Source organism: Dama dama, chromosome 12 (genome assembly GCF_033118175.1).
Source record: "Dama dama isolate Ldn47 chromosome 12, ASM3311817v1, whole genome shotgun sequence".
Taxonomy (NCBI): Eukaryota; Metazoa; Chordata; class Mammalia; order Artiodactyla; family Cervidae; genus Dama; species Dama dama.
This window is the reverse complement of record NC_083692.1, coordinates 2,956,221-2,981,401: the sequence shown is the minus strand read 5'-3', so window position 1 is coordinate 2,981,401 and position 25,181 is coordinate 2,956,221. Positions and strand designations below refer to the sequence as shown.

At 51.6% G+C, this 25,181-nt stretch overlaps 1 protein-coding gene and 1 pseudogene across 9 annotated transcripts in view; one reads left to right on the top strand and one right to left on the bottom strand.

The window, feature by feature from the left end:
* TDP1 (tyrosyl-DNA phosphodiesterase 1) overlaps window positions 1–23,194 on the top strand; it is a 77,505-nt gene extending 54,311 nt beyond the window's left edge. For 8 of the 9 annotated variants that reach the window (XM_061156434.1, XM_061156442.1, XM_061156436.1 and 5 more), the window contains 3 exons: window positions 381–483; window positions 13,389–13,500; window positions 18,257–23,194. In XM_061156434.1, coding sequence (XP_061012417.1) covers window positions 381–483; window positions 13,389–13,500; window positions 18,257–18,330 — 289 coding nt within the window. In that variant the 3' untranslated portion in view covers window positions 18,331–23,194. Of the gene's footprint in view, window positions 1–380; window positions 484–13,388; window positions 13,501–18,256 lie in introns of those variants that run through there. The other variant, XM_061156443.1, reaches the window with a different exon arrangement.
* On the bottom strand, window positions 6,400–6,917 carry LOC133067150 (dynein light chain 1, cytoplasmic-like; annotated as a pseudogene).
* Window positions 23,195–25,181: the final 1,987 nt, after the last annotated feature.

The window sequence follows — 25,181 nt, the reverse complement described above, 5'->3', positions numbered from 1 at the left end:
GCGTTTTTCACAGGAAGGGGGAGGAATCTTTCTAAGGAAGTCTGATTATTTTAATAGCCTTCCCTCAAGGGAAAACACAGATGAGGGTGAAGCTGTCTCGGGCAGTTGGATAAACCTTGAAGATTGTAACACAGCAGGATTTACATTCCTGGAAAATCCCATGGACGGAGGAGCTTGGTAGGCTGCAGTCCATGGGGTCACAAAGAATTGGACACAACTGAGTGACTTCACTTTTCACTTTTCCCCAAACACGGGACCCTGCCGGAAGCTGAATGGACGTGATTGGGGCTCTAGGCGCTGACCACTGCTCTCACTGCTGGGGGGGGGTTTGACCTGCGCTGAGACGCCTCACTGAGTCCCCCCTGTGCTTGTCCCCGCAGCGCCAACCTGTCCAAGGCTGCCTGGGGTGCGCTGGAGAAGAATGGCGCCCAGCTGATGATCCGCTCCTATGAGCTTGGTGTCCTCTTCCTGCCGTCAGCGTTTGTAAGTCCACGCGGCTGCCTAACCGGCCATGAGCAAAGGTGGGGGGGTGGGGTTCCTGATGGGCTGTGAGTGAGAGTGATGGGGGTGCATGCTCCCTTCTTTGGGCTTCCCAGGTGGCGCTAGTGGTGAAGAACCCACCTGCCAACGCAGGAGACATAAGAGCTGCCGGTTCGTTCCCTGGGTCGGGAAGATCCCTGGAGGAGGGCACAGCAACCCACTCCAGTATTCTTGCCTGGAGAATCCCATGGACGGAGGCGCCTGGTGGGCTTGTAGTCCATGAGTCAGGGAGAGTGGGACACGACTTAGCACGCACGCACGCAGGTTCTCTTCTTTAGTCTCCTTGACCTGCCCGAGGTCCGGAGGTCAAACAGCTGTGAATTTGTTTCCCCAATCACTGTTTTGGGTGCCATGTAATCACTGCTCTCAAGGAGTATATCCAGTAGGTGATGGAAGATCCTGCTTTGGGTAAAGTTAATAACAGTCTTTAAATAAAGATTGTGGACCAGAACATGAAAGTTACAACAAGGTGGTAAGTGACATGTCACCACAAGGAGGACTCAGCCAAGTGTGAGACTCATTCTGGACTGGGGTGACCGGAGACCACCTTCAGGAGCAGGACGTCTTGAGGAGGGGGCAGCGAAGGATCCGAAGCTTCTCGGTCAGCAGAGAGGAACAGGAAAGGCAGGCTATGGAGGAAGTGGCCTGAGCACCAGCCTGGAGGCTTGGAGTCTCACAGCGTCTGCTGGAGACAGGGTCCCAGGGGTCACAGAAGACCTGCTGTCACACTCACGGGGAAGCCCCCAGGAGGGCACCACATGGGAAGCTGTCTTTCTCTCGGTGTCCTTTTTCTCTTGTTGCCACTCGCTGTAGTTGAGTTGGTGGTAGGCACACCCGTGATGCTGGCCCTTGGCACTCCACTCAGCCTGGACCAGGAGACTCAACCAGGGGAGTGCTGTGAGCTGGTCCTGAGACTTCCCTTTGGGCCCTGCGGTGTGAGGGCATCGTCTCGAGGTGGGCTGAGAGCGCCTTTTCTTGGTCTCGGGGGGTCCAAGAGCCGTCTCACAGGCTGTCCTGTGGCAGCCTTGTCACAGACGGGGTCGCAGACGAGGAGGTGACTTCCCCAGGCTCCACCCGCTCAGCAGATTCAGCAGCCCCCAATGCTCTGTCCCCTTGACCCTCCTGTGATGACTCAGCTGTGTCACCAGGAGGTAGTAAACCCTCAGCACTGGGGAACTAATACTCAGGTGCTGTGATCATAGTGGCTATAGCTTTGAACTCAGCTATTATCTTCCAGCAAAAGCTTAAGTCATGGAATAAATTCTGTGTTACTCGTTGACTTTCGTTGTCAGCATCTGCAAAGTTCCAGTCCTTTCTAACTGTTCCAACGTGATCCCTCATCACGAAAAGGAAAACAGGAAAGAAGTATGCTGCACTTACAGGAGCTCTCAACCCCTCGAAGCGACTGATTTTTACCTCCAGTGTTGCTTCTATGTGTACATTAGAGAGAGAATGGCCATAATCGTTTAGAATCTGCAGAATGACTCTAGACTAGACTCTGCTCAGATAGTAAAGAATTTGCCTGCAATGTGGGAGACCTGGGTTTGATCCCTGGGTCGGTAAGATCCCCTGGAGAAGGGCATGGCACCCCACTCCAGTACTCTTGCCTGGAGAATCCCGTGGACAGAGGAGCCTGGTGGGCTACAGTCCATGGGGTCGCAAAGAGTCAGACACGACTGAGCAACTAACACACCACTGTGGAGCATTCTAGGTAAAATAGAGATTTAGTCATATATAAAAACCGTCAGGCAAGAATATTAAAAAATGGACTCCCCCCCACCTACACTGTGCCAGCAGGTCCAAGATAGAGGCCTCCAGCAGGGGGACGTGGAGTTGACTTACTGAGGCGGCAGGTTCTCGAGTGAGCAATTCCTTGTCATGTTTACACGTGCAGATCCCATGCTTCACAGCAGGGCTCCTGCACACACTCAAGAACCCACATGTGCAGCCATCTCGTCATCAGGCTTCCCATCTGGGCAGATCGCCATGTCCTCCAGCAAATCCTCAGTGACTGGGCAGAGTGCCGAGATGAGGCGTGTGGACAGCACACGAGTATCTGACCTCGCCTCCCAAGAGCCTGATGGTCGAGTTGAGCAAGGAGGTCATCACAGTGAAGCAGACACCTTGTGTGAGAGACGCCCCAGGTGTAAGCTGGCTGTGAGCCCCGTGAGGAGGGCTGAGAGACGCCCCAGGTGTAAGCTGGCCGCTGAGCCCCGTGAGGAGGGCTGAGAGATGCCCCGGGCGTAAGCTGGCTGTGAGCCCCGTGAGGAGGGCTGAGAGACGCCCCAGATGTAAGCTGGCCGCTGAGCCCCGTGAGGAGGGCTGAGAGATGCCCCGGGCATAAGCTGCGTGAGGAGGGTTGAGAGACACCCCAGGCGTAAGCTAGCCCCTGAGCCGTGTGAGGAGGGCTGAGAGACGCCCCAGGCGTTAGCTGGCTGTGAGCCTCGTGAGGAGGGCTGAGAGATGCCCCGGGCGTAAGCTGGCTGTGAGCCCCGTGAGGAGGGCTGAGAGACGCCCCAGGCGTAAGCTGGCTGTGAGCCCCGTGAGGAGGGCTGAGAGATGCCCCAGGCGTAAGCTGGCTGTGAGCCTCGTGAGGAGGGCTGAGAGATGCCCCGGGCGTAAGCTGGCTGTGAGCCTCGTGAGGAGGGCTGAGAGATGCCCCGGGCGTAGTCTGGCCGTGAGCCACGTGAGGAGGGCTGAGACCTGGGCGTAGTCTGGCCGTGAGCTGCGTGAGGAGGGCACTGGGCCCGAATGAGCAGAGCCCAGAGGTCTCAGTGCGTACCCAAGGTCTTTAGGTGCGTTTTTCAGAAACCAGCTTGAGCTGCCTTAGGCCCACAGGAGGGGGAGTGTGGTGGGATCACGGGATGGGAGGGACAGTGGAGATGTGGAGGGCTGGGCCGGCCGGCCCTGGGACCGACGGCAGACATGGGTTCTGTGGGTGGCCGCCCCTGCTGCAGCTCCATCAGGGAGCTTCTCAGCCCCATTGCGGGCCGTTCTGCGTTTCTAGTCACTGCCCAGGCCTGGATCTGCCCTCCATGCCTCTCTCCTTCCCAGCCCCGGCCCCCAGGAGGGCCTGCTTGCAGAGAAGGGGGTTTGGTGAGAGCTCAGAAGCCACCCAAGAGGTAGGAGCTGACTGCCAGAGCGTTTCAGCCGTGAGTGAGGTGATGTGTTTTATCTGCAGGAAGCAGCTAAAGGGTTTTTGCAACACAGGAGACGCTGTCCTTCAGCCGCTCTGTCTCGTTTGCGTCACGTACTGTTCTGCGGAGCGTCTGAGAAAGTAGGAGACCTCTGTGTGGCCCTCACAGGATTAGCAGTTTTGGATTTGACTTTGAGGGCAACCCGGAGATCTCTGCCAGGTCATTAGTCATCTTGCGGAGGCTGCAGGAGCCCAGAGCGACACCTAGCTCGTGAAGGAGAGGCCCTCCCTGCTCAGAGTGCGCCCGGCTGGTCCCTGGACTCGGTGCCTGGGGTGACCTCCCGCAGGTCGGCTCCGCAAGCACCTCCCGCCGCCCGCTTGGTCCCCCCGGGGAGTGCGAGGAGGCAGACGGCGCAGGGGCTTCGTTCGCGGAGGCCGCTGCTGCTATCCCAGCCAGGCAGCCCTGCGTGTGGTGCCCACACCCAGTGTTGGGGGCCATCTGTACCCAGCCCACTGATCAAGTAGGAATCCCGTGGAGACACCCTAGGGACACCTGGGGCGGTGTTCACCGCTTCCCCGTATCCCGCACCACCCTTCCCAGGAGCCTTGATCTATGTTACGGACGACCCCTGAGGCTCCCCGCCTCCCCCCACCCCCCTCTCTCGTCTCCACTGCAGGTGCTGCTCCTCTGCACCCCACAGCCTTCGAAAACCGGGGCTTGTCCTGTGTGCCCTGTGTTGTCATTGTTGACTCAGGCGTCTCCTCAACTGGGCTGCGAGCTGCTCTCACAGGAGGGCCTGGCACATGGGAGACTTTCACTGAAGTCTGTTCATCAGTGTTGCTCCCTTGAGGTTCCTGGAGCACCCTTGCCCCTTTGTGTGAGGAGGACAAATACGCAGAGCAGTGACTATGTGGGTGATGTGGATTTAATCAAAGGGGTATTGGGTGGTGGTGTTCAGTTGCTCAGTCGTGTCCGACTCTTGGCACCCCCTTGGACTGCAGCACACCTGGCTTCCCCATCCTCACCGTCTCCCAGAGCTTGCTCAGACTCACGTCCATCAAGTCGGTGACGCCATCCCACCATCCCGTCCTCTGTTGTCTCCTTCTCCTCCTGCCTTCAGTCTTTCCCAGCATCAGGGTCTTTTCCAATAAATGGCTCTTCTCACCAGCTGGCCAAAGTATTGAAGCTTCAGCATCAGTCCTTCCAATGAACACCCAGGACTGATCTCCTTTAGGATGGACTGGTTTGAATCTCCTTGCAGTCCAAGGGACTCTCAAGAGTCTTCTCCAACACCACAGTTCAAAAGCATCAATTCTTCGGTGCTCAGCCTTCCTTATGGTCCAGCCCTCACATCCATACATGACTACTGGATAAACATAGCTTCCACTAGATGGACCTTTGTCAGCAAAGTGATGTCTCTGCTTTTTAAGACTGTCGAGGTTGGTCATAGTGGAGGCTCGTGGATCCTGTTAGGAGCAGTTGGCAACGTGGGACAGCTCACCTGCAGCTGTCTGTTGAAACTGAAGAATGTACACACAGACTCATGCTCGCGGTCGTGGTGGTCTGTTGCCTTACTGACAGGTAACAGCCCCTCTGTATTCATTCAGTGTCTTAAACTTGCTGTGTTGGTCGTTATCTTAAATGGCTGCTGGTAGTGGTGCAGTCTAAGGCCCGGTGTGATTCCCGTGTCTGGGTTTCTCCCTTCAGTGCTGTCAAGACAAGCTTTTTAATACGTTTAGCCACACGTTTGTCAAAGACGTACTTAACACCCAGTTCTCGAGTCGCTCTTCTGACTGGACATCATCCAGACCCAGTTTCTGGAGATGAGTCCTCCTTTGTGGCCCTTGGGCAGAACTCCATGTGCGAAACACCCACTTTTCTGAGTTAGCAGCAGCCAGAATCACCACTTCTGTCCTTCGTCGGTGGGCCATCCCGACGTCTGCATTCCTGAACATGGGCTTGAGGCCAGCATTGCATGTGGTCAGGTTTTGTGCTTGGCGTGGGCACAGCCTCAAGTGCGGCAGAGGTGCCACCCACAGGAAGCCGGCGGCTCTCCTTGCCCATGGCCATCTTAGGGGCCAGTCGTTCCGGAAGCGTGTGAGCGGACACACTGTGGCCTACAGACTGCAGCGGGTGGAGAGCCGGCACTGCCATTCATAATAGTGATGCCATTGTAAAGTTCTGGGACTGATCTGAGAGCCGACAAGTTCCCAGTAACCAAATACTGATGTGTTCCCATTTTTTCTGCTTTTTATTTTTCTGGCTGTACCAGGCCTTAGCTGCAGTATTCGGGATCTTTAGTTGTGGCATGTGGGATTTCGTTCCCTGACCAGGGATCGACCAGGGCCCCCGGCACTGGGAGTGCGGAGTCTTTAACAGCTGGACCACAGGGAAGTCCCTTCTGCTTTTAAATGCGTGAACACATCATTGTGTTCAGTGATCAGCAAACACATCATTTTGAGGTTAACCTAACTTGCCATCGAGTCAGCAGCTTTCTCTTCGATCGGGAACACTTTCAAGACCTTTGGGGATCAATGTCAAGACACATTTGACCGTGCTTCCTTTGGCTTTTGTTGCTCACAGTAGGTGCTTGACAAATGTTTGTTCAGTGAAGACTTTATTCCTTTATGGTCTGACTTCAGCCTTCCACTTTTATAATGTTTTTTGAGTTGTCCCTTTTGTCGTGGCAGTCTGAATGCAGGTTGGGAAAGGATTTCCAGACACAGAGCATTTCAGAAAGGAGCGAGTTTATTTATTTATTTTTTTTTCCGTTTTGCTTACATTTATATTTATTTGCTTGCTTTATAACCACAACAAACCAGTACAGAGAATGCCCTGTACAAAACCCAATAAAGGTTCAAAGATGGAGGTGTTCCCTTAGGCAGGGCTGAAGATTTCCGTCTCTGGTATTTGGAGTTTAGGCTGCAGTCCTGGTTTTTGGGTGGATCATTGGGTGTGTGGCACAGTGCATGCTTTTACCTGGATTTGAACAGGAGACTGGCCACTTGGCCCAGGTAGAAGCACATGGTCTTTGGTTTCATGTGTCATGCAACAACTGAAGTTCCTCACCACGATGCAGTGCTGGGTCGGGTTGTACTTCTTGTCAAACTCCTTGATGTGGGCCTCGATGTCCTTCTCTGTATTATACTTCTCCAGTGCCTGAGTAGCACACCCCACCGACTCCTGTTGCATCTCCTCCGACATATCGGCATTCTTGATCACGGCCTTTCAGTCACACATGGTCACCAAGGAGCAGAGGCTGGCTCTGGTCTCCTGGGGAAGGCGCGGGCCAGGCTCACACACCACTCAGCCCAGGAGACCCGCCCCCAGCCAGCAGCAGTCTTGGGTTCCTGATGCTGCCATGGGCTCCAGGCTCCTCTGCTGTGTGACTTTCTGCCTCCTGGGAGCAGGTGAGTCCTGGACACAGCGCAGGAGCTTCTGAGATGTCTTTGCCTCCCTAATCAAATCAAGAAAGCAGAAAGCGACTCTGATGTGTTTCCTGAATCTGGACACCGCTCTGTGTACTGGTACCAACAGGCCCTGGGCCAGGGCCCCCAGTTCCTCGTTCAGTATTCTGATGGGAAACTGGGGGAGGATCAGTCTTTTCGTTCTATTCATATCTTCACTGGTTGGATTAGGCCCACTAAGCCAGAAAGGAGCGAGTTTATTAAGAACAAAGAGCAGAGATAAAGCAGGCAGTTCAAGTGCAGGGGGCTGCCACCTCCTGACAGGCCAGGGGGAATTGACATTTTTGTGGGTTAGCAGCCAACTTTTATGCCTCAAGACAAAATTCCTGCTGGCAAATCGTCATTAGGTGATTGGTTGGGGCCCTATATGGTGACTACCGGGGTGAGCATCTCCACCTAATACAGGGTCAGGAGGCATGCTGGTGATGATCAGAGGAGCTTTTGGCCATGGTTACAAAGGAGCTCTGTCGGCTTCAGAGGCGACTTTGGTCCCGGTCTCTGCTTTGTGGCCATGATCTAAGGCCTTGCCCCCATGGCTGTGGGACAGGACTCCACACCTTTAATTGAGGTGTATTTAACTTTTAGGTTAGACTAATTCATCTAGGTTCAGAAAAATCTCAATATAGGAAAGATTACCTCATGATTTCAAAGGCCAGCAGCCGTTTTCTAAATCCTCAGGCATCTGCGAGTGTTTCAGGGAGATACAGGTTTCCCCTCTGTAAACTTGGTGCGTTTTGGTGTTTACTGAGCACCAACATAGGCTGCCCACCGCTTTGTCTAGGATTCCTCCCACCTCTGGAAGTGATGCACAAAGGTGGCCCGATGTGCTGAGCGTCCCTGCCCTTGTCCCCGGGCTGAGAACCGGCCCAGCCCCTGCTCAGCCCCAGGCTCACTGCTCCCCAGACAGTGCGTTCTCTTTCCTGTGACCAGAAACAAAAGTGCTGCAGACAGACGCCCACCAACTTCCAGTCTTCACGTCTTTACTTTCTCTTTTTTCCATTCTGGTTAAACATTTTTTACCAAACATGGCTCTGGCTGGAAGAACTATTAAAATTTACAAGCGCCCCCACCTTAACCGTCCCCTCGCTCTCCCTACACCCCCTCTGCCAACCTGCCCCGGGGCCCAGCATGTGGCTCGGGCTCTCAGTTTCCCAGGAGGCCACGGCTGAGCACCAGGTTTGAGGTGATGTTTCTCTGTAACCTCTGGTGTTCTTCTGCTCAACTGACAGGACCACATCCTGGCCTTACCTCAGCGCACCCCCCACGCCCCACCCCACTGCTCACCGGTCCACGTGCAGTCCCCACACCTGCCTGTCCCACCTGCCAGGCACAGCCTACGCTGCCCCTTCTGGTCCTGGCCTCTGCTGCCCAGGACCCAGCCCATCCGCCCTCCTCGGCTCCCACCTCCTGAAGCGGTTTCTGCCCCCATCAGGGTCTGTGTTTCTCCGCCTGAAGCCTCCCGTGGTCCAGGAGACAGCGTCCGGTGTCCTTACTGACAGCACACAGTGAGTGGGAGCAGCGTGCCTCCCGCCTCCTCTCCCCCTGCTTCCTGCCCCCACCCCTGGACCCCGCCATGCACAAGTGCTTGTCGGCATGCAGTGAGGTGGGCCGTGGCAGCCGTGGCCGTTTCCTAGCTGTGTGACCCTCGGAGCCTGCTTTGTGCTCAGTTAGAGGTAACTCAAAGAGACAACATAGGATTGGAGAAATTCCAAGGACCAAGAAAGGGAACTCTCCCAGAGCACAGAGTCTGAAGGTTTAGGGACTTCGGATCTGTAGGAACCAAAATGACAGAAAGAGGAGGGAGGTGGTTGCAGCCCTGCTTATGAGCCATGACTCTCGGCCTTTGTACCTCCTTTTTACTTCTCTGGGCTTCCTTCGCCGCCGTAACGTGGGCGGTCATTTGGGAATGAAGAGTGGTTACATGTAAAGTATTTACAGCAGCACCAGGTACTCAGCAAGTGCTGGGCGCAGGTCACAGTTAACGTAAACTAGCACGTAGACCAAGCCCTTCAACAGAAGGCCAAGGCGGAGACTGAGCTTTAAGTGACCCGAATTCTTGCTGTCACACCCGCGATAGTGCAGTGTTATTTCTCTCCTTCCAGAGCGTCCTCCACACTCTCATAGTCAGCCCCTCGCTTCTCAAGAGCCCATCCCTCTCAGCCCTGTAAGGAGTGTGCTGTCCCACAAAGCTTCTCCAAAGCCTCCGGCTGGAAGCCCTGAAGATCACATACTTCAGGAGAAGCAAGAGAGCCACCTTCCTTTAGCTCACTTCCTTGTCAGTCGCTGCATCTCTGATTAAAGGCACTCACTCCTTCTAGAAGATTCATCTGCCACTAGTGTTCCCCCAGGAAAATTGGATACCTTGCCTGGGGTTTTACTGCTTGAGGATGCTGCTCGGTTAGATGCAACTAAAAACGTAAGTTACATCTGGAACTGAAATGTGAGCCTGCTTCTTGCTCTCTGTGACTGAGCTAAGCTGCTAAACCTAATCCGTCACAGTGAGAACCAGCTCTTTCCCTCCCAGAGCTGATGGAGGGAAAAGCCAGTAATTTCTCAGGTGTGGTTCATGTCCACCCTCTCACCTGGTGTTTTATCCCTGTATTGTCATAATAGCTGTCTTCAAAGTGACCCATGCCTGGGAGGGTGCCTTCCTCTGTTTTGTAAAATGCCAACTGGTACCACTGTGATATATAAATGATGATAATTAGAAGACAGCCTCAAATTATTTGACATCCAGATTGAAGGGGAAAGTGGCACTTTTTAAAATATATATATATATGATACCCTAGAATTTGGATCAGAAATGGCAGTCTAGGAAAAAAGCACATTGCTTCCTGTCAGACATGGACAGCTCAAAGCTTCTGGTGTGTGAAGCAGCCACCGCAGAATGGCGCTGGGGGTCTTGAGATCTGGGTCCGAGCCATAAAGACTCATCATCCCTCACCATACTCACTTGAGAAGTAATGCAAGTAAGCCAGGAGCTAAAGAAGAGGGAAGTCATTTTTTGCCTGAAATGCCATAAAGTTTTTGATAATCATTAAATTGGCATCACTTCCCAACCTCTGGCCTCTTTTTTTTTTTTTTTTTTAAGATGTCAAGGGCCAGGGTTTCCAGAATTTGGCTCATCCTGTCTTGTTATTCAGTTGCTAAGTCGTTTCTGACTCTTTGTGACCCCGTGGACAGTAGCCCGCCAGGCTCCTCTGTCCATGGGATTTCCCAGGCAAAGATACTGGAGTGGGTTGCCATGTCCACCTTTACAGTGGTACTTACTTGCTCAGAAAACCTTCTGCAACTCCTCACTGTACATCGCAGTAAAGGCCACTCTCTCACCAGGGTCCTGCGACACCCCGGGTTGAAGTGAAGGATAGCCAGCTGAGACTTGCTTCAGGTGGGGCTGGATCCAGAGGTCTGGGCGGTGTCATCTGGGTTCATTTCTTCTAATGCCCAGTTCCATTTGAAGGACATGGAGCCCGGTGGGCAGCTTGGGGCTCACACATTGCCGAACTGTTGCAAGTTGTTGCTTTCCATAGCCCCGAGGGAGGGCTCTTGTCTAACACTCAGAAATGAATTGTCCGAGGAGACACACATGCTGACCACGCAAGAGACCTTAGTGGGAAGGGGCGCCCGGGTGCAGAGCAGGAGGGAGAGGAAACCCAGGAGGACTGCTCTGCCACGGGGCTCACCGTCTCGGCCTCTGTGGTGACTGGGTTAGTTTCCAGGTTGTCTCTGGCCAGTCACTCTGACTCAGGGTCCTTCCTGGCGGCACAAGCGTTACTCAGCCAAGATGGATTCCAGCACAGAGGATTCTGGGAGGTTGCTAGACATTTGGACTGGAGTCTGCTCTCTCCTTTTGACCTTTCCCAAATTCTTCCAGTTCCGGTAGCTTGTTAGTTCAGCGTTCCTTGCGGGGACCCCTTGTCATAAGATAACTCATGCAAGGCGTGACTGTCGTGCCTGAACAGGGTGGCAGTTTCAGTCAGTGGTTCCTGTAGCAAGACGAGCTCCCCAGAGAAAGGTGGTCTCTCCTCCGCATCCCTGACTCAGGGCTCGTGCCCCTCACTGTGGCCAGGAGACGGGGGTTCAATAGGGAGAAGCCGCAGGCGTCTACGCTGCTTCCCCTGCACAGCCCTCTGCAGCCTGCCGCCGCATTCCATCTCCAGGTCTCCAGCGCTCCCCCCACCTCCCTCACCATCCCCCTGCAGTGCCTCCCATCAGGCTGGCCTCCTCCCCTCACCCCCCGACGTTGCTCCCTGCCAGCTCTCCGTTTATCATAATTATATCAACTTTTCAAGGTCCAGCAAAAATATTTTCTGTGGAGCCTTTTCTTAACCCACCACCATTACGAGGTCATTTCTTCCTTTTCTGAGCGGAGTCTCACATGTTGTGCAGCTTTACTCACCCGCGTCCGGGGTGGGGCATCACCCCTCCCTCCCTGCACATCCCCTCCTGCCCGCAAGGCTTCTGCTCAGACGCCAGTAAAGTAAGTGGGGAAGGTCCTTTAACCCCATTTTTGCAGCTCAGCATTTCTTGACCACCAACTATGCATCAAGGCTTGTGCTGGGTGTTGAAGTGAGATGCATTAATGCAATAACATCCAGAAGATGGGGGCGTCCCAGGAGTTGCAAGTGGTAAAGAATCCGCCTGTCAACGCAGGAGATGCAGTTTCAGTCCCTGGTGGGGAAGATCCCCTGGAGGAGGACATGGAAACACACTCCAATAGTCTTACCTGGGAAATCCCATGGACTGAGGAACGTGGCAGAGTCAGACATGACTGAGCACACATCTAGAAGGGTATTGTTCCCATTTTACAAGTGAGGAAACGGAGGCCTAATGAATAAGTGGCCCAGTATCCCCCTGTGACCGTCTTTTTTAGTTCTTCTCGCACACAAGTTTTTTTGCTGCCTCTGGGCCATTGGGGATTCCGTGCCCTCCTCCTGGACCCACCCTCAGCTAACCAAATACAATTCACCTTTCAAAGTTTAATTGTCACCTTCTCGGGGAGGCTTCTGCTGAACACCCCTCCCCAACAAATCTAAAACAGGCCTACTATTTTCTTAGGACTCCCCTGTTGTTATTCACAGCACCTATCACAAATGGTAATTGTTTGTGTTACTTCTATAAATGTGTTTGTTTAATGTCTCCCCACTGGACTGTGCATCCCTTGAGAACAGGGACTGTGACAGTTTTGGTGACCCCTGTACGTTGAGTACAGACTGGCCCAGAAGAGGGGCTCACGGAGTCGTGAGTGGGGTGAGTGAGTGCAGCCTGAGCCGCTCACACCGCCCCTGATACCCGCACAGACTCAGCCCGGGTGGCCCGAAGGCCAGGTCCACACGGCGCTGACGCTTACCATACCCTCTTGTGCCCAGGAAGGAGCAGCCTCTCCTTCCCAAGTCTAAGCTGTATGCTCACCAGGATAGGAGCTGTAGGCCTAGCACTTTGTACGGGTTTCGGAGACAGAGCCCCGTTTGCTCTGTGGGCGTCTAGGATGAGGAGGAGCAACATGAGTGTGAACGGGTGCCCAGAGGAATGAGGTAGAAACAGTGTGCTGGGGTCATCCGGGAAGGGGCCGAGGGATGATCAGTGGTGTGGGGAGCACCCGGCTGACCTCTGGGGTGCCCATGTGGCGGGCAGGCCCCGTGTGAGCAGGCAGGAGCAGTGTGAACACCGGCTGGATGCGGCCCCTGGCCTTGCATCCCGATCAGGATTGGAAGTTAGTACTAGCCTCTTCTGGAGTTCTTAGACTCAGCCTTCATTTGGGTGGGTCTTGTTGAGTTCTCATTGTTACATTCCTATCCCATTATCTTGGACACTTCCATTATACGTGAAAGGAACATTCACACTTCACCAGAGTGAGCAGCCCATTACTACAGCAATATTGAAAGTATTCGAAGTATTTTATAGTATCTTCTACATATTCCCTGCTGCTGTACACAGAGATTGGTAGAAATGGGCTATCACAGCTAAAATTGTTTTTTTTTTTCTCGTATATCTTTGTATACTTTAATAAACTTTTGCAAGCTTTGGTCTAATTTATTTTCGGAAACTTGGACATCTCATTTTTAGGAGAAGAGTAATTTGCGGAGTGTCATAAATATATTTGACCTAACCAATATCAGAAAAGGCTCTGAAACAGTCACAAAAATAGCTCTGAATTTTGTTGTGAGCACCATAAAAATATAATTGCATCTTGGGACCTTCTTCCAGAAAATGAGATGCAATTATAGATTCTGTGTGTTTGCAGGGCCTGGACAGTTTCAAAGTGAAACAGAAATTCTTCTCCGGGAGCAGCCAGGAGCCCGCAGCCTCCTTCCCTGTGCCGTACGACCTGCCTCCAGAACTGTACGGGGACAGAGGTGAGACCCAGGGGGCGGAGAAGCTCCGATGTGAGTGCCAGTGCAGAGGCGACGGTGCTCAGAGAGAGCCGCAGGGCGCGCCCTCGGCGGGAGCCCGCTGGCGCCCTGCTCTGCGAGCACAGGTTCCCTGCCCCGTCCGCGGCCCGGAGGCACGGCTCTCAGGCCGCTGGGTCTCAGAACCCCCTGTGCCCTTACTGATCAAGGACCACAGACAGCTTTCCATTACACGGTTTCTATAGCTGTTGATATTTGTCATATCAGAAGTTAAAGCCAAAAATTTTTAAAGTACTTATTGACTTGTTTTAAAATGATAATAAGCCCATTGATATATTTAAAATATCTAAAATGACACTTCGCCAATTCAGGTTAGTTTGGAAGACGGCCTTGTTTCCCGTTTTGCAGACTCATGCACTGTCTGGGTTAACAGCTGGAGCCTCATCGCTGCTCCGTGTGCCGTCACGCATGTCGTGTGGCCTCTGTACACCCAGGCAGCAGTGACCAGTGACGACTCCATGTTAGGGTGACCGTCACTTTCACTTTACAGGTGTACCCCCACCCCCTTGAAAGGTAGGTCCCCAAGTCACCCGCTGAAAACTGCTGCGCTAGGCGAGGACTTTAAGGTCAGAGACCAGGTGTTTTTGGCAAGAGGAAGTCCGTGGCGTCTTGGTGTGGGTTCCCAGTGTGTCTGGAGGGAGGCTGGCCGGGGTGGGCGGCCCCACCTCTGCGTCTGCTCTGACGCGGCCCCTCCAGCCCCAGAGCACTTCTCTCAGCCCTGGAAAGTCTGGCTTTGAGGCAAGTTCACGCTTTGCCAAGCTCACACAGGGGGAGATGTAATACTGTCAGGACAGGGCAGATCCTGGTGCATTTTCCCCTGTAGGGTAGACGTCTACTGGGGAAGTTATAGTCCACAGTTTTTGAGCAAACGCTAAATGTGAACAGGGCAAGTTTGAGGTTTGATTGGAAAGTGTTAATGACGTCATCCCATTAATACTCCCAAACCTTGGGTTCCGTAATGGGGTTGGCAGGTCCCTTCCTCCCCCAATCGAGGCTGGCTGGGGTCTGGCTGCCTCCCACCCTCACTCACTCTTCTGGCTTCGTGGTGAGCGAAGCCTGCCCTTCTGATGGCTCCACTTTTGGGTCATCTGGGCTCATCTGACGAGCCCCTCCTGCCTCACACAGCTGGCTTCCTCTCTCTGGTCACATGGACAGCTTCCAAAGGCATTCTTGTTCCCTTCCTCCCAAGCCATGTGTATTTTTCTGAGTCCTCTAAGTATGTTGTTGTAAATTCACCATATTTGTTTTTCACTAGCAAGAGGTTCTATCAGAATTTCAAGGAATCTGTGACCACTTCTCCCCACCCCCCAGCTCACAGATGGAAAACACTGCTTTAGATCCAGGTGTTTATGCACCAGCCTGACAGCTTACCGCGTGACGCTGGGTGGTGGTTTGCCTTATCCAGGCCTTAGTGTCTCCATTTACAAAATGAGGACGTGAAAGCACACAGCTCACGGCTGAGGAGCGACCGAGATGAGGTCTCGGAAGCATCTAACCCGTGTCCCACTCAGAATTAGAGTCCAGCTGCTGTTAACCAGTTTCTGGCACTTAAAATGCCCGATGCAGTTATAACAGGGAGCGGACGGTCGTTCTCTCCCCCACCCCTGATGAGCAGACAGAGCCTGAGACTCATGCGGGACAGGACGTGACCCGATGCCCTCCTTCCCCTGCTGGCTTTAGGCTGTGCCTTTATCTTTTTTCCTTTATCTTGTTTTTTCCGTTCCATTCCCTCCTTCCTGCCCCCCAACCTCCCAGTTCTCTTGAGTAAACATATTGGTGGTGGGGAAGACCCAGTGTGATGATGGCCTTAGGCTTAGCCTCCTGGGCTAAGTGTGTGCGTAGCTTTGGGCCTTGGGCACTGTCTTGACAAAGGGGCACATTGCCAGGCCCGGCTCAGACCTACTGAAACGAGCTCTCCAGCAGTGGGTCCCAGAAAAACGTGCCAGCAGTTCCCAGTCAGCCCAGACAGGGAACCGCGGGGCAGACACAGTGAGGGTCAGCATCCCAGCAGCAGGGCGCGCCCGGGTCTGCCTCCCCTCTGGACTGTAACCTGGAGAGGCGCTCGGCTTTGTCTAGCAGGGTGGTGGTATTTAGTCACTCAGTCGTATCAGACTCTCTTTCGACCCCATGGACTGTAGCCCACCAGGCTCCTCTGTCCATGGGATTTCTGAGGCAAGAATACTGGAGTGGGTTGCCATTCCCTTCTCCAGGGGATCTTCCTGACCCTGGGATTGAACCCACATCTCCTTTATTGGTAGGCAGATTGTTTACCACTCAGCCAACTGGGAAGCCTGTCTAGCAGAGTACAGGCACCTAACCAGCACTAACAAGCATTTCACATACACACACGACTGTGTCATGAGGCATGTACTCTCATGGGACGGTTGAGGAGGTTTGCCTGAAACAGGCCTTCATCTAAGCCAGTGAGTGGTAATGCTGACTTACCCCCTCATCCCCTCCCTGTTGGCATTTTTGTGTGTGTGGCTTTCCCCCAAGGTTAGGGAGGGCCTTCCAGCAAGCATGGGAAAGAATCCGCCCAAGAAATACAGACATTTGTTTATTTATAAAACAGAGCATGGGATTTGCCAGGCGGGTGGTTTCCAGGTCCTCAATTGGACATTACCAGCTTATTTTGAAGGAAAGGAATACAGTCACCGTTGGTGTCCACAAGGGGTGCCTCCAGGACCCCCTGGATACAAAATGCTCAGATCCTCGAGTCCCATGACAAGCCTTCTATGTCCCCGATTCCACATCCCCAGATTCAACCAGCCCCTGACCGTGTAGTAGTATTTATTGAGGAAATATCAGCGCATAAGCGGACCTGCAGGGTCAGACCCCAGCTGTCCGAGGGTGCGCTCAAATGCAGCGGTGCTCTTTTCAGTTACTGCGAAATGTCTGTGTGCCACAGATCCTGCGCTGCCGAGAATCTCAACTGGCTGTTCATACAGCAAGGGTCAGAGTGTCTCCTGCCCAGGGGATGAAGCACGGCTGCCGTCACCCCACAGAGCAGTTTGCAGGGAAAGAGGAGAAAATGCAGGGACGTGCAGACACAGAAGATGACATTTCTAGGGCAGGAGAGCGGCCAGTGAGAGTCAGGTCTCCAGCCCTGCTAGCCCCCTGCCTCCTAAGGAAATTCACAGAAAGTGTGGTTTCCTGCTTTCAAACCATCTGGAGGCCAAAGGCTAGAGAACAGGCTTCTGGTAACGTGTTGCCACCCTGGGCATTCTCTGGCTGCTCCTGCTGCTGGGAGCTGCTGTTTGCATGTTCACACTATGATTATTCAACACAATGGCGAGGCTGGGCGGCATGAGCAGCAGGTACCATTGTTAGGCAGGCCAGCCTCCCAGCTGCCATCTGCTTCTGCTCACGAAGAGCCAGCACCTCCCCCAGGGGCGGCTGGCTGGTCCATCCCAGCCGACCTGCCGAGTGAGCACTCTGCCCTCCAGACTTGTTCCGTCACTCGTGTTTCTCAGAACAGTAGTGGGGGGGTTTATTTTTAATCCTTGCAATGTACTTTCACCCTACCCAAGGCAACCCACTCCAGTATTCTTGCCTGGAGATTGCATGGACAGAGGAGCCTGATGGGCTATAGTCCATGGGGTCACAAAGAGTCAGACATGACTGAGCAACTTACACTTTCACATTATTTTGGTTCTTTTGGAAGAAAAAGTTCACATTTATTGAGCACCTACAATATGCCAGGAGTGAGCTTCCCAGTCATTCTCGCATTCATGCTTCACAGTAATCCTGGGAGGTTGGGAGTGTAATTAATTCCCATTTCACAGACGGGGAACCCGAGACCAAGACCCACAAGCCTTCCCCAGGCCGCAGACAAAGACGAAGGCAGGATTTGAACCTTGGTCTCCTTTCTGTTGTATCAGTACCATTCTAAGGCCTGTTGCTTTCCTCGATGTGGGTCTACAGTCATTATTCAGAGATCTTCATGGCTCACCAATCACTGGCCTTAATATTTACAGAACAAAGCCGCTTCAGGGACATGACTCTGGACCTGTGGTTCTGTGCAACCATGACCAGCTAAGGGCAGAAGAGTGGCCACTTGCCTGTGCCCATTGTCACTGCTGGTTTCTCCAGCTTCTCAAAAGAAGAAAACGAGAGCCACCCTCCTTTCTAGGCTCTCTGTGCGGATGGAACACGGCATCTTGCACAGTTCATAAGCTTATCTCCTTTAATGGGCTTCCCTGGTGGCTCAGTGGTAAAGAATCTGCCTGCCAATGCAGGAACGTGGGTTCATTTCCTCTGTTGGGAAGATCCCCTATAGAAGAAAATGGCAACCCGCCCCAGGATTCTTGGCCTGGGAAATCCCATGGACAGAGGAGGCTGGTGGGCTACAGTCCATGGAGTTGCAAAAGAGCCAGACACAACTGAGCAACTAAGCAACAACAGTATTTCATTTAATCCTACTGCCAGCTCCACGTCTTAGGTGCAGATAAGGAAACTGAGGTTCAGAGGTGACGGAACTTGTGAACCTTAGTGGCAAGCCAGCATTCACGCCGGGGTTCACGCTCCCATGTCTTAACACGAACCTTTACTGCAAGCTCCTACCCAAAAGGGCTCAGTTCAGAAAAGGGCTCTCGCGATATGGCGACTCCAGCCTGTGAGTGACTTGATCCTATCAGGTGAGTGGATTTTCTGTAATCATATTCAAATAAGTATTATACTCATGTAATTTTTTTTCTCCCAGATCGACCATGGATTTGGAACATCCCTTATGTCAAAGCACCTGATGCACACGGGAACATGTGGGTTCCCTCCTGAGAGCAGGAAAGCTCTGTGAAGCTGACATGTAAGGCCTGAGCCCCAAACACTGGATGTCCTTGTTTGCAATGGGTGTTCACTTCCCTTAATGTTTTATCTGCCCCCCTACAAAACTCTGCAAAGGTCAGTCTTTCAGACGTGAATGTTGGTTATCCTTTCAATGGTCACTGGTAATAGTCTCACTTGAGAAAAAAAATTGTATATTTTCTTAACTCCCTTTTCTATGCTTTGGAATAAAAGCTATTAAACTTCCCCATATTAAAAGAATATAGATAGATAGATGCAAAATGATCCTTCTGGTGACGCGGACTCTCATGGTGGGGTCAGCGGTTCTGAACGGAAGGTTGACATTGTAAGTTGTGCTCTGTTGGGAAGGTTGCCCCTGGTTCAGCTGAAACTTTCCAGGGCAGGAGTGTGGCCCGTCACCCCCCTCCAGCTTTCTGGGTGTGTGTTGGCGTTGCTGGCAGGGCTGCTGTGGGTCAAGAGGCCCGCGAGGCTCCGCAGACGCCACGCGCCTCCTGACGGTTGTCGTCCGGCAGCTTCCCACAACACTTCATCCTCCCTGCCCTGTCCTCAGCCATCCCCCCAGGCGCCCAGCAAAGCACATAAGCATCCCACTTGCCGGAGCCCCTGCAGATGAGCTGACAGGGAGGGGCTGAGGCCCAGAAAGGTTCAGGACGCCCGCGGGACCCCAGCTGCCCGGGTCAGCGCGGTGAGCATAGCCCTGCTTCTCGTCCAAGTGCCCTCCACGGGCGGGAACAGCGCCCTCCTCAGACGACCCAGCGCCTCTGGGTTCCTCTGTGTGGGGCTCCTTTCCATGGTCCTCAGCCTCTTCATCCTGTAACTCAGAATCCAGTTGGTTGTTAATTCTGAAAGATTCTTTTTTAAGATGCTGGTTTTTCAGACTGTTCCTCAGAAGCCAGCAGTGCTCACTCCAGAAGTTGGGGGGGGCGGGGCAGGGGATAGGTATTGTGGCAGGAGGAGGCTGGTCAGGCAGGGGTGGGGTCTCCTGCCTCCTGCTCCCCCTCAGAGAAGGCCTCCTTTACTCTTAAGTTTTGGGTTCTGTAAAGGATATCATCTGGGCGTGTTTGTTTTGCATTCTGCTTAAAAACATAAAGTTGAAAAGCCACTGAATTAAACTAGTTCCTTCCACTGGTAAGAAAAGTAAGGCTTAAGCCTTCTTGGAACCTGCCTTCTGCTTTAACGACATTGAAACCCTTATCAGATCTGAGCCCAGCAGCAGCCCTGGGCTCGCAGTAAAGGCTGATGTGACGATGAGACCAGCCCCGGGTGGGAGCCCAGCCGTCTGAGTGGGCATCCAGAGGACTGCGGTCGACCACCCGGGATGCCCGCCAGCACGGTGGTCCCCCCGGGTGGGGGTGGGAGCGGTGCAAGGCCCCAGGCAGCACCAGACAAGCCACCCAGCCAGGGAGCATTGCAGCTGCAGGCCAGTCGTCCCAGAGGAGAGGAAACCCTCTTCCCCAGAGGTGCGGGCCAAAGCCCCTTGCGGTGTCTGATTGGCCAGGCTGAGTCACGTGTTCGTTAGACTTGCCAGCCCCAGCTCTGTTCCCTCCGCCCTGTGAGACCTTAGGCCAGTCATGTGATACCCGAGTCTTCGTTTTCTCATCTGTTGAGTGGGGCTCACAGCTCTCCTTCCTGCCTGGTGGGATTGCTATAAGAATCACAGGAAACGGTGTTCCTGAGCGCGGGCAGGAACTTGATCAGTATAAATCGGGATGATTCTTGATGAGTACCAGGCTGGCAGTCTCTCCCTGGGGCATTTAGAGACTGGTAACTCGAGGGTCAAAACCCACGCCTTCTGAAAAATTAGCTACTTCCTGCCAATAGCACTCCTTCCCACACCATCACAGGTGGGTTTTTCTGAAAGGTGGTGAGATTGAAGACTCCTGGCTGCAGCCAGGTGGCGACTAGGCCTCTGGATTCCAGGCGATGGGGGCTCTGCTTACAGAGGAGACTGTGTCCCGGGACCCCTTTGTCCCAGAGCCCAGCCTCTCAACTCTGAACGGAGTTGAACAGCTCTGCAGACCGCATGCTTCCTGCCCTGAAAGCACAGATCCGCGTTGCCTCCCGCCTCCGGAAAGGGGGGTCCTCATGGAGGCTGCGTGGGACTGAGGCTGGAGTCAGGGAGTCCACGTTCAAGTGACCCCACGGGTGAGCTGACGCTTGAGCCCTGGAAGGAAGTCCATTTCACAAGTGAAGAAACTGAGGCTCAGATCTGTGAACTGCCCGAGGCCGCCTTCTTGAAGATGGAGGGAGCGCTCGCTTCCTGAGCGCCTCACACCGTAGCAGGTTCAAGAAGTGGGCACCTCTGTGCTCCCATTGGCAGAATCTTCCTTCGGAGGCAGGAATGAACCTTGTGATCCCACGGGCCACTCCCGCCGCTAGAACAGCCGGGGCCCCGTGAGGGCCCACCCGAGCCCCGACTCCACCCTTCCGGTCTTCTCCGGCAGTTCAGGGCACACTCGGCGGCGAGCGGCCTCTCCTCTGCGTCTGTAGTTCCTCCTCCTACCGTGGCTCCCTGGCCCCTGCCCACAGCCCACTGGGGGACCTTAAGAATAAGAGCAGGTGTGGGGAGGGGTTGTTGGCACGAGGGAAACTCGGGCGGTGATGGAAGGGTCTCTATCGTGATTGTGGGTTTGGTTACACTTTCTGAAACCCCTTGAATTATGCACCAAATTGGTCATTTTATTGTACGTAAATTATAACCCAGTAAAGCTGCTTTTTAAGAACTCGAAGAACGCACAAATTCAGATATGTGCACTGTGTGAAAATTCTACATCAAAAAAGTAAAAAAAAAAAAAAAACAGTTGTTGAACTCTCTATAAATAAACTCTAAAGTACTTGAGGGCAAGTGTATTGATCGCAGTTTATTTTGAAATGCTTTAAAATAAGATGTGTTAAAGGATGAGTAGATATATGATAAAATATTGGAAAATTTGTACAATCTAGATTGCTGCTCTAAAATTCTTTCAACTTTGGTACATGTTTGAAATTTCATTATCAAATGTTGTGAGGGGAGACCAAATAAGTTCAGGTTTCTGGTAGGATGAAATAGCTCCTACTGAACCCACTCTTTCAGAAATAAAAATAGAAGTTGTGGTGTGGAGCTTACACAAGCCAGCTACTGAAAGTGACCAAAAGAAGGGAGTCAACAACTGCAAGAAAGGCACTCTATACAGGGTGAATTTCCTCTTTTTCCACCACTTCCAGCCTGAGGTCAGGTCTTAGTCTGCACCACACAAGGCAGGTAAACCTCCAGTGGAAAATCTGCAGTCTTTGTGGCTTGGAGATCCAGAGCACAAGACTTGGAGCAAGCAAATAACAGAAGAGCCAGAGTCGGGATTCCCAGTTTCTCTTTGTAAACTCTTCGCATCTATGGCTGACCACTGAGCCGCACATGCACCACTAAGACTAAAAGAACTAAACTAAAATCTGAGCTACTTCATGCTGTACGGGAGATAATTTTGCAGTTGAGTTCACCTAAGTTAACTGCCTGTTTAAAAATTATTTTTAGAGGAAGGTGATTAGAATCCAGAATTTCTACATCAAGACTCTTGAGACTCCCTTGGAGAGCAATGAAATCAAACCAGTCAATCCTAAAGGAAATCAGCCCTGAATATTCATTGATGCTCAAGTTAAAGATCCAATACTTTGGCCACCTGATATGAAGAGCTGACTCACTGGAAAAGACTCTGATGCTGGGAAAAATTGAAGGCAGGAGGAGAAGGGGACGACAGAGGATGAGATGGTTGGATGGCATCACCAGCTCAATGAACATGAATCTGAGCAAACTCCCAAGAGATAGTGGAAGACAGAGGAGCCTGGCATTCTGCAGTCCATGGGGTTACAAAGAGTCAGACATGACTTAGTGACTGACTAACAACCACCAAATTATATATAGCAGCCACTAGTCACACGTGATACTTAAATTTCTTGCTTACTTTAAAGTTAAAAATTCTGGGGGGTGGGGGGAGTTTCTTTGCCCACTTGCAAGTCTAGTAGCAGCATGACAGACTTCAAAAGAGCACAGATACAGAATATTCCCATCGTCACAGTAGTGACGGACAGTGTTTATCGGATCAGTTAAAACATGGGGACTGTCAGAGCTGACCAGGAAAAGGAAAAAGAAAAAACACTGCTGTATGCTGTCCACAACAAATACACCTTGAAGATACAAAGACGCAGATAGATTGGAAAGTAAATGGAAAAGATACACTACGAATGTTAAGTAAATGAAGCCTGTGGTGACTAGATTAATATCAGACAAAATAAACTTCAAGGCAAAGGGTATTACCAGAGATAAAGAGAGACATCTCATAAAAATGGTCTCTGTATCAGAAGGATATAGTAATTATAAATGCTTATATTCAGGCAGGAGACAGATGGGTCCCAGGCTGAACAATTTCTCTCCTGTGGACAGAAACTCCATAAAGCAGGTTGATGGAGGAGGCTGGGCCTTGCCCAGATAAGAGATAAAAGGTCACACACTCCATCCTCAAAGTTAAGGAGACCTCCCAGACTACGCATGCCCAGAAAGGCTCCACAGAGGTCAACAGGAAGGAAACGTCACTTCAGAGTAAGTGATGCAACTTCCCACAGGCCTCTTCTCTAGAATCCCTCTTGGCTAAAAGATGCACACACATGCAGGAAGATCCTGAGATAAGCCAAAGACAGACTCAGAACCTGGCAAAGCAAGACTATTGGTCAAAGGAAACCTGGAGGAAATGCCCCAAAAAAGTGATTCAAACTATCACAAGGGCAAGACTCCCCCTTAGCCCACCTGTGTGTCTGTCCACACGTACTGTACTCTTCCTCCTAATAAATACTTCACTTACTTCACTAATCCCCGTCTCCATATGGAAATTCATTTCTACCCAGCCGACGGGCCAGAGCCCTGTCACCGGCCACTGTCCCTGGTGTGTAGTGGTCAGCATTCAGCATTCTCCCTACTGCTCCCAACCTCAGTCTCTGGCCGGGAACCAAAGCCCTGCTGCAAGCCACTGCAGACTGAGGCCACCTGTAACCGATAGTAAATATCGGTTTGAAGTATGTGGAACAAAAACTGACATACTTCAAGGAAGAAACAGACAATTCCACATAGTTGGTGCTTTTAATATTCTTGATAATCGTTAGAATAACTGGAACAAATGTCAGTAAAGACAGAAGGTCTGAAAAACACTATCAACAACCTTGACACAGTTATAGAACACTACATCCAGCAACTGCAGAATCCATACTCTTTTTTTTTTTAAAGGTTTTTTATTTTTTTGGCTGTGGTTGGTCTTTGTTACTGCACGAAGGCTTTCTCTGCTTGCGGCAGAGGGGCTCCTCTTTCTTGGGGTGCTCGGGTTTCTCCTTGCAAGGGCTCCTCCTGTTGTGGAGAGGCGTCCCTAGCTAGGTGGGCTTCGGTCGCTGTCGCTCACAGGCTCAGTGGTGGTGGCGCAGAGGCTTCGCTGCTCTGAGGCACGTGGCATCTTCCAGGACCAGGGACCGAACCAGGGTCCCCTGCATTGCGAGGTAGAGTCTCAACTACTGGACCACCAGGGAAGCCCAGAATACATGTTCTTTTCAAGTGCATATGGTACATTCACTAAGACTAGATTCTGGACCATAATGCAGTCAATTTAGGAGGACTGAAACATATCATATATGGCCCTCTGACCTGTCAGTGAAAAATTTTGCTCGCCTTATCAGTAAACCGAGGATGTGGTAGTCATCAAGCCGCTGCAGCCACCCCAGTGGTGTACCCTGGGGGGACTCAGGGTGGGAAAGAACAGGATACTGGCCCTCATAGCTCAGACGCACATCAGAGGAACGGTTTCAGTGAGCCCAGATGCTTGCATCTTCCCAAAGAAAAGTGCTAAACTCATTAACCTGAGATGTCTGCTTTTCTTTAATTAGTGACTGAACAACAATAATTAATGGTAATCTTTTGATGTTCCAATACCTGATTTTTATTGCAAAATTCCTACTTATCAGAGCTCCTCCCCTTCTTCTTCAGAGCAGTCCCTTAGAGCTATCTGAGAAGCTGTCTCCTGGTTTGAAGTCCTCAGAAAGTCTATCAAATACAATATAATTCTCAACTTTTAGGTTGTGCATTTTTTTCAGTCAACAGACCACACTGAAAATGTTAGGAATAATTTGTCTTAAGAAATAGATTTTTAAAACAAGTAACAATACATGGCTAAATAATTTGTAGGTCAAAGGAGAAAAAAATCAGAAAATATGTTCAATAAAATGATGTAAAAATACAACATACCACAATTTTTAGGGTGCAGCTAGCCCAGGACTAACAAGATTTATAGTTGAAAAATGCTAACATTAGAAAAGAATTTTAGATCTAAAATTTGTGATCTAATAATCCACTATAGGAAGTTGGCGGGGGTGGAGGGCGGGGGGGAGTAAACCCAAAAGGAAGTAGAAGAATGAAAATAGAGGAGTGGAAATACTACATTAAATTTATTCCAGAAATGCAAGGTTGGTTTGACATTAAAAATGCAATAGATGAAATCCAAGATATTAATAAAGGATAAAATTATATGATCATTACACTAGATGCAGAAAAAAGCATTTGATAAAATTCACTCATGTAAAAAACCTATAAAAGATACTTTCAAGCTAATAGAGGGTATCTATGAAAAACCGACACTGTAGTTAATGCAGAAAAACTAAAGGCTTTCTCCTGAGATCATGAACAAGACGAGATGTTTGCTTCCACCTCCTCTATTCAACATTGTACTGAGGTCCTGGCCACTGCACCATGAATAGAAAAAAAAAAAAAGTATCAAAAAGGAAGCAAAACTCTATTTTGGATAACATGGTAATTTACA